The 9,915-nt window shown below is 30.8% G+C and overlaps 1 protein-coding gene across 1 annotated transcript; it reads right to left on the reverse strand.

The window, feature by feature from the left end:
• Positions 1 to 2,068: 2,068 nt before the first annotated feature.
• Positions 2,069 to 8,687, reverse strand: LOC132922275 (uncharacterized). The gene is made up of 7 exons (XM_060985707.1): positions 8,630 to 8,687; positions 6,123 to 6,889; positions 4,737 to 4,830; positions 2,810 to 2,909; positions 2,617 to 2,736; positions 2,378 to 2,536; positions 2,069 to 2,214 (listed from the first exon to the last, which is right to left on the reverse strand). Exons 2-7 carry the CDS (start codon positions 6,859 to 6,861, stop codon positions 2,155 to 2,157), a joined length of 1,272 nt encoding a protein of 423 aa, XP_060841690.1. The 5' UTR covers positions 6,862 to 6,889; positions 8,630 to 8,687; the 3' UTR covers positions 2,069 to 2,154.
• Positions 8,688 to 9,915: the final 1,228 nt, after the last annotated feature.

Genomic DNA, 9,915 nt, shown 5'->3' on the forward strand with positions numbered 1-9,915 from the left:
TCCACTGTCCAAGTACAAATTATTTTTTTCATATAATTTTTTCCCTCTATCAATTGAATTACATGAATAACGAAGCAGAAGTAAAGTAGACTGTAATTTGTCTTGATATTCGCTAGTTTCCTGTTGATAGTAACTGTTGAACCTTGTTAAATCGTATACCGTCTGATTCCACACCTGTACTTAAACACATGTATATTGTCTACCACATTGGTAACGCAGCTCAGGAACCGTCCAGAATCGTTGGTTATCGGTTGTTACATGTGAAATTACGCTGACCGCCGTCTATGGTTGGTTATTACGTTCTGAGATCACGACGTCACTTGGCGATGTCCGGTGGTAGTCCCTATTAAGCACAAGGCCATGCCTCGTTTTGTTGAGATGATGTCGATTGAATTCCGGTATAATAGTGTTGCGCCGTCGTGTAGCATGATTAATCCCTTATTTTATTGATTATAACAAAATAGTTTATATAATAGTTAGTATCAGTAATTCAATAAGTAATCTAATATATATATATATGTGCCGTTTTAGGTTATCACAAAATTTGACGTTGTTACGTGCGCAACAACCATTACGAAATTAAAGTAATAATTTATCGTTATCACCGAATGTGCCTATATTATGATCACCACGAAGAGTTTGATTGAACAAGTTTGTATTTTTCTAAAACCGGTCACACATCACATAATCATAACTGCGGCTCACATAGACTAGTGTTTCCCAACTGGTGTTCCGTGGAACCTAAGGGTTCCGTCAGCAGGTGCCAAGGGTTCCGTGAACAATTTGGGAAAATATAAATAAATTAATAATATTTTTGATTAAAATTATGATTCTAACATAGAATAGCTCCAACAATTATATGGGGGTTCCACATCAAGCTTCTGCAAAGGTTCCACGAGTAAAAGAAGTTGGGAAACACTGACATAGACGATAGAACTAGAGGATTAGTATAGCATTTATTCGCGATGATTGGTATGTCTGAATGCCGACCGGTATAGTGTCCGGAATGCTCACGTGGTATGTAACAAATATTTGACCGGGGGCCCTAAAATAACACGTGATAGATATTAGGTTAATATAATATTATAAAATATAATTTCATTATAAAATAATATAAAATTGCGCATTTTTAAAATAAAAATAAACTGAATGACGAAAGCAAATATGTAAAAATAACACTCGGCAGTTGTTATTAAAACAATTAAGGACATCAATTCAACAAATAGTATAATTAAATAAACTTATAAATACAAAAAAAGCTTGGTGACGTCCACAACGTAAACGAATAAAAAAGTACAACTTGCACAGATGGCGGCACAAAGCCGCGGTCAACAGCAATTCGATACATCGCGACGATAAGCCTGTGGAACGACGACGTTCACGTCGCACGATGAGTCGGTGACAAAGAACCGAGAACCGTCGTGGCGGTGAACCAAAAGGCATGTAGATAGCCAGTGTCCGAAGGCGACGGAGCAAGAAATTTGTTTTAAAAACGGTCTACGTTTGACGCAGGGCGGCTGTGAACTTAGACCAAAGATAAAAACGGTGAGCAATTTAAACACCAGGTTTGAATAACAAGTTTCACAGTGTACAACAAGCAATACGGACGTTTTGACTACAAAAAAAAAAAACAAGTCATTCGCATTACAATTTGAGCTCTAAGTTAGCTTAATCACATAGCTACTCCTATTGTAATATGATCATAAATAAGGGATTAATCGAAAGAAACGATAAACGTGGCACCACTAAAAGTGCTGAGATCGATGGTAATATCAATCTCTTAACATCTAATAACATCTCTTTTGAAATAGGTACATAAATTCGTATATAATATAATTATTATCAAGTACTAAATTAATATAATTATATATTGATACAAACATTAAGTTTTTATTTCGACAATATCAATGTAATAACATTAAACCATTATTTGAAGACTACCCAAAAAATTTTTGTTACTCAACATAATTATAAAATGCATGTATTAATTGTCATTACTCATTACCTACGTGTAAATGCATAAAGATATATTCAAAAATCTTAAAAATAAATTTAATGTTTACAATAATTGAAAATTATTATGTGAATTAAATAATTATGAAATATTTTACTCCCTTCCTATCGTGTATAGTTGAATTCATAAGCTGATACGATTCATTTTCCGGTTCTAGAATTTAGTAGAACAGACACTATGGAGTATGACATGTTCATCACCTGAAAAATACCAGTTGTATTTTCTGTGGGTACATTGTGGTTAAGTAAAAATAAAAATAAATAATAATGTAATACAATACTAACCCTAAATAACCTTTAAAATACTTTTAAACAGCAAACTTTTATAATATTATCAATTAATTATAATAAAATAAGTGCTTACATTGGCAAACATTTCTAGATTTATGATAGACGTTGGTGACACTTTCATCACTCGCCTGTGAGCCGAATTCATGTTCATGGCCAATAACAACGTCTTTTTAAATTTTAAATCCAATGCAGTCCAATTACTACTGTACAATCCAAAATTCACGGCAGATTTCTACCAATAAAAATTGTCAACATATTTTACAAATTAAATCAATAGATGATCAAATACCATTTAATTTAATTTCTGTTTACCTCTGTTTCTATATGATTGAATACATAGCAATACATGAATAGTTGAGAAGTAACTAACAAAAAACCAAAGAATGATTTTAAAACAGGTCCAGATATAATTGGAACACCCATAAGATACGTCTAAATAAAAATAAAAATAAAAATAAAAAATTAATTTATGAAACATTATCTTTGAAAAAAATAAAACACCTACCAGTGAAGTGAGAAATATTAATGTTATTACTGAATATGAACCACTGACTATTTGTAATAGTACCGCAGGCTTAATTACTTCTAAAAAATCATCATACTTCCTATAAATTTATGCGAAAAAAAATATATTGATTATAGTTACTTATCAGTTATCATAGGCATACTTGCACAGTAGTAAGGTGTAATAACTATCTATATATACTTCGTTACATCAATATTATTACATTGTCATCAGAGCATGTGCTCAACACATTGTCAATTTTGTCATATTATATTGATTATTATTTTGTGTTAAATGATGTATGGTTTTAAAATAAAAGTGTTGTTGTAAATCTTATTAAAAGTAGGTATTTAATAAATAACAAAGGAAACATCCAAGTAGAATAAAACATGGCGCAGTTGTTAATCTAAATTAGATTCAATTGGATGAAACCTGTGATAGTTGTGCGAGATACTGAGTGTAAAAATAAGTAAAATTAAAATGAATTAAATAAATTGAAGAATTTAAGGTCCATAAGAATGAAGTGCAATAATAAAAAAGGAGGGCAAGTAGGTATCGCTCTGCTGTATAGTAGAGATGGAGAGTAGGTCACTGGTCACTATAATGGATGTGTTAAATTTGAATGCAATGACAAGTATCATTGTATACGAATAACGATTCTGAACGGCGATGATTTGTCAGTCAATAATAATTAGTAGGATATATTATATTAGTGCCTATATAATATTGTATATAGTAATATATCGTTATTTAATTATACAAATTTTACCTTTATACCTTTATAAGGTCCATAAGAATAGAGCTCAATAAACCAAATTCCAAATTCACTTCAAATGTCCGGAAATCTGGCCGAAAATTTTCGTACATTCAGACAAAATGTTCAGATTTATTTTGATACAATGACTGAGACGCATTTTAAAAAACAAGAAACTCAGGTAAATATTTAATTTAATTTATTGGGCCCTAAGGCACTAAAAATGTATAATATATTAAAATCTAAAGAAAACACTGTCTACAAAGTATTGAAAGCTTTGGAAGCATACTGCATTCCAAGAACAAATAAGACAATGGAATTATATAAATTCTTCTCCCGTAAGCAAATAGAAGGCGAACAGTTTGACAAATTTTATGCTGACTTGAGAGAGCAGATGAAATTGTAAGGTCTGGGTTCGTGTGAAGATAAATTATTAAAATTACAAGTTATTTTTAGTAAAGAACTAAATTAAAAGTAAATAATAAATACTAAAGGAATCATCCAAGTAGAATAAAACATAAGGGGTAATTATTATGAATAAGATCATAAAAATATTATAATATTATATAGGTAATTGGCTATAATGAATTCGAATATAAAAAGATGACTGAACATTCATTACTTTGATGTAAAACTGTTATTTGTTTTTCTTAGGAAACTGGTTTTCGCCCTTGACGATAGACACTATACCGATTTTATACACAGTATAATACAAGTAATATTCGTAATAAAATAAAATAAATGTGCTATTATAATATTTTGTTATTTAACAAAAAAATATTATCACTTTAATTGTGAAAAACTAAACACAATTATAATTAATTGCGTAGGAGCCGATGTCAACATTGACATTCGACACATAGTCTACAAATGAATACCTTTGCCAATTTAACGACCCTTAGTGGTGGCCTCGATGGGTTAACTATAGTAATAATTTATGAAATTTATTCGAATTAATTTTAATAAAAAATTAACCTGAACCCATCGATCCATCAACTACTCCTTTACTTCAGTAAACCATAACTAAATTAAAAAATCTTATTCACAATGTTTGATATATACGTAGTTGTTACCTCATAATTTTATTCAAAATGATACCTTTAGGTACAATATAATTTTAACTAACTTATCGTACTCGTGCAAAATTCTAATTATATAATATTTTACACTCACTTTATTATTTTTTGATTATCTTGTATGTGGTTGATTAATTCAATATTATAACAATGCAATTTATTATTATAATGATCTTGTATCATATGATTATCTAGAACAGTGATCAATTTATAAATTATGTACAGAATAATACATTTGCTCAGTAGTTGGATTGTCATACACATAAATTTTAATTTTTAACACAATACATTTTTAATATACCGCTAATATTTTTTTCGTTTAGGACCGAAAATCTTTATAGAAACAATCTTCATAAAATATTTAATAATGTTAAGTTCATCGCAATCGTGTTTTTATCAATCAGCGAATTAGCCATCATTTTCAAATAAAATTAATTAGAACAACATTTAATTGTCCTGGACACAAATTTTAAGTTATTAGATCATAAAAAAATATTAGTCAATAAACGATTTGTACCAGAAACAAGTTTTAAAATAACAAATGTTTTTGTTTACGAGTATATGACGTATATTGTTATAATTGCCTCCCATGGCCAAATTAAGAGATTAAAAATAGAATTTTATTTTTATTTTTGTTGATAAAATTTAATATGTTTTTGATAGAAAATATATACATTTTAATTTTACAGTTTAAAAAAAAGTATTTTTAATATTTTATGATAAGCGTTTAAGTTCAAATTATGCAAACTGTTATTATAACTAAAAATACATTAAGAGGACGCCATACCCGCTATGTTGTCTTTGTCTTACTAACGTATATCATAAAGAAATTTCGTTCAGCAAAACACATTTTGTGATATTAGCTTTAATATTAGAGTAAGTTTACCTATTATCAAATTTATAGGTAAAAATATTATCTAAAAAATGAGATATGCTTTTATTGATATTATCATTTTAAAGTGAGTTATGAACAATTTAAAGTTGTAATATTTTACATAGATATAACTCACTTTAAAATTATAATATCAATAAAAGCATATCTCATTTTCTAGATAATATTCTTATCTTTAAATAATTGATAATAGGTAAATGTAGGTACCTACTCTAATATTAAAGCTGACATCCCAATATGTGTATTGCAGAACAAAATTTGCTATGATATACGTTAGTAATACAGAGACAATATATCGGGTATGGCGTGCTCTTAAGAAAAATCAAAAAAGTGTATCTATTTTTTTTTTGGGGGGGGGGCGTAAAGATATGGTTGATCCAAGACGTAAAAATTGTAAATACGGCGCTGTATTCAACAAAACTACAAACAATTAACCTGCAGTTTTACGATAAAATGAATTAAACTTTTTTATAATATGTTAAATAAGAATTAATTTTTTCATGACTTTCAAACAGTTTGCATCCCTCAAAAAATGTTCGAAAATCCATCCCTAAGTATTGATAATATAATGACAATTGTTCAGGCACGAACCCGTGGCGTGCGGTGGCGGCGGTGACTGGTCGCGATGGCCAATGGCGGCAAAACTGTCCGACAATATGCGGAACTGTGCGTTTAACGTGAAACACATTGTCATCACGTAGCTTTCGAACAGCATCCAACTATACACGTTATAGAAACACACGACCACTTCGACGGCGTAGATGAGCGCCCAGACCATCGGCGCGTTGTACACGGTTTCCGGGATCGGTAACCAGATGTTGTAGATGGTAACCCGGTAACGGGATATGGTACCGTCCATATTGGTCACCGGCAAGTAGTCGCCCATCAAGGACAGTGGCGTCAACGCCCAGACAAAGCCGGTGACGGAGCTGAGCACGAGAAACATGCGAAGTATCGAGGACAACACCGCTCGGGACCCGCGCGCCGTGCGCTGGTCTCGGGACCCACAGGACGTGAACTCGTACCGGGCCAATTCCAGGCCGGCGCACAGCCTGTCCGCGTTTGTCACCAATACGAATCCCTTGGACAGGGATAGAAAGCCGTTGGATATCACGGTTGTTGTGAACGCGAACCTCTGCAAGTCGTTAACCGCGAAGTACAGGCCGATCAACTGTGTGATCTGCACAACGAATGACATAATCATGGAAGTCATGTACGCTATCCTGTAGCACCTGTTGGCCCCGGGGGTGGGATTGAGTATTTGAAATAGACCGATCGCTTTGAATAGCCGCTTGTCCACGATGGTTAGGTCTTCCGATGCCGTCGTCATTATTATTTATAAGTTCCGGAAACGGTCTCTATGAACGTATAATAATATTATTGTAATAAGAAAAAGTTATTTCTGTCCAGCCGAAGGGTTGGAAAATAACCTTTTTTCCGTCCACCGGCGGGCGGTAGAGTGCCCCACGCAGCGTTTGGAAAGTTTATTGTCCAAATCAGATCATTAAACATGAACGTATCGACACGTTTTATCTATTATATAAAATACAAACTAGTGTATTACTAACTGGTGCGTTACTTCCGGTCTCTGCGTGGGCTCGTTAGGGAACATAATATTATGAGTGCATTACCAGGTATATATAGGTATTATTACTACACCACGCTGATATGATGTGTTTTTAAAATATCCGTCATCTAGGATCTTTAGGTGCCTAATAAACTATCTGATATTAATGAGATAGCTAATGACAGTGCATCGACATGGCTATCAGCATCGTAATTTGTAAAAATATCAGGAAATAAATATATAAGCACGTAAATAACTGTGTATTATTATTAAAAAAAAAGAATTTCTTTTAGCTTACTCATACTATATAATTATTAAAATTTCTAAAAAATTCCCAGTGTGTGATTGTATATTTATTTGTATTTAGTTTCGTAACTCTTTTGAATCAATAAATTATCTGACTTAAATATTTAATATTGAATTTAATTAAGTTATACAAATATAAGTTATTTTAACTAAGCTATAAAATATACTATATCCCATTTGACGGTTAAAAATGTCATGTTTTTAATTTTTACTGTATCCCAATAACCGCGTATAAAAATATAAAAAATGTTTAAATATTTTGTTTACGAAGCAGATAAATAAAATGCGGGCCACCAAATTCCTATCACTGATTTAATTAAATTTTTAAAACCCCACGTTTTATTATATACCTTCTCTTTTTTGGAGATTTTGTTCGTTTAATGCTATTTTGGGTATGAGCTTATTAGGTTTCATTTAGGTATAATGAAACTATGTAAATGTAATATGCATAATTACTTAAGTATTCACTAAATTAAAATTACAGTGAACTACAGGATTTCCCAATAAGAAGAACGCTTTTTTTTTAAATCGGTGGCTATTTTGTTTTTTGTTTTCAATATTGTTCTCATAATTTTTTAATATACTATCATTCCAGATTGTTGTTATGTAATCAGTTTTTATCAAATGTAAATCTAACAAAAGTGGTGGAGACTATGCGATGATTTCGTATCTTACTCGAATGGGTTGTTGCTCCCAATGTGTTAACGATTCGTTGAATAATAAAAAAATTTATAAAAAAAAAACTGGGCCCCTGCGAGGTTAAGGCGTCCTCCTGAAACTCATCAGAGAGAACTGAGAAGTAGTTATTGTAATATGCTCTATCACACTTCGGCCTAACAAGCTAGAGAAGGACAATCGATTGATATTATGTTTCATACGTAACCGGATGTTGTTTACTGAGACTGTACAATGTACATATCCTTTGTTTTTGTATTTTTTTGAAAAATAAAGTGTTTTTTAACTGATTTAAAAAATCGTTCTTTTTGAGACACTTTGTATATATATTTATATTATTTACCTACACATTTCAAACATATAATTAATAATATATAATACAATAAACCTTAAAATTCTAATATTGGTGAACGAGAAAAATCAAATACTATATAATATATAATATATTATATATAATTGTATTAAGTAAGCTATTATGTTAATAACTGGTAATTGTTATATATTATAATATAATTTATATTATTTGCTTAGAAAATATAAAAATACTTACATTATATAATTTACTGCAATACACTTTACTTTAGTCTATAGTCTTTAACACACAATAATGTACTAATAAGATTCTATGAGAAATGATAATGAAGTATTATCATATAAAAATAGTTTCTACTTCACATGGCCAATTATAATTTAAGTATATACCACGAGTTAAAATTATTATTTAAATGCTTAATGACAGTCATAGAGTTATTGGTGTTGTGATGGTGTGTTTACATATTTAAAAAGTCCGTGAACTAGGTAAGTATATATTATATACCTTGGCTTCTAAAAACGTGAAAATTTGTTTGAACGACTGACCTTTATTATTATTATGTTACTAAAGTTATCATCATAATAACTTATTATTAATTATCTATAGTTAGCCAGCAATATTGTCAAGAGTAGTTTGTAAATAGTCCCCTGTCCGGTTGGTTATTAAGTCGGGAACTCTTACTAATTTCCATATGTATAATTTGACGTTCGTGCACTACAGTTTATTTAAAGTGAAATAATATTGATGTTATATGTTGTATACACTTTCCAGTTAAACATAATACCGCAGTATTTTCATTCGACACGCGATACTTCTATTTAAATGGTTACCTATAGAATAATTTGTTAATAACGTTAAAGAATTTTTTTAATTTTAAATTTATTTATTCTACATTGTCATATAGTTTTTAAATCAACCGTCCAGTACAAATAAACAATATAGTATTCCCCATTAATCGAATAATAATAATGTCCAAGCACAACTTTTGACAGTTTTTATTACCAATTAAAGAATAAATTCAATATGCTAATATATTTTAAAGTTATTATAATTGTCTAATACTGTACTCTGTTCAGTTTAAAATTGAACCACTCGATTAAAACTCGTCGTGTCAGCACATTTTCACCCCTTGACGGTCCCACTGCAATTTATGATTCTCTGTATACGTGGTGACAGAACTGACACCGATGATCAACCATTGGCGTTATTTGTAGGAGGGCAGGGTGGGCATTTGCCTGCCCTTAGCAGTAGCAGGCCACTGTCGGGTTGGCCGGGCCGGATATGTGCTAATTTTAGAACGCAAGCCCGCAAACATGATTCATGACATTCATGTCATTGCTAAATAAAATTTAACCATGATTTATGGCTCGTGCTAATACGTAAATAATTATAGGGTATGATATTACATATGATGGTATTACAGATGTATGACTGTATCTTTATTAATTTATTAGTTATAGCTTTGAAGAAAGAAAAAACTTCACTAATAGATTTAAATCAACCTGTTGATAAACATAAATTAA

Source organism: Rhopalosiphum padi, chromosome 2, assembly GCF_020882245.1.
Source record: "Rhopalosiphum padi isolate XX-2018 chromosome 2, ASM2088224v1, whole genome shotgun sequence".
NCBI lineage: Eukaryota > Metazoa > Arthropoda > Insecta > Hemiptera > Aphididae > Rhopalosiphum > Rhopalosiphum padi.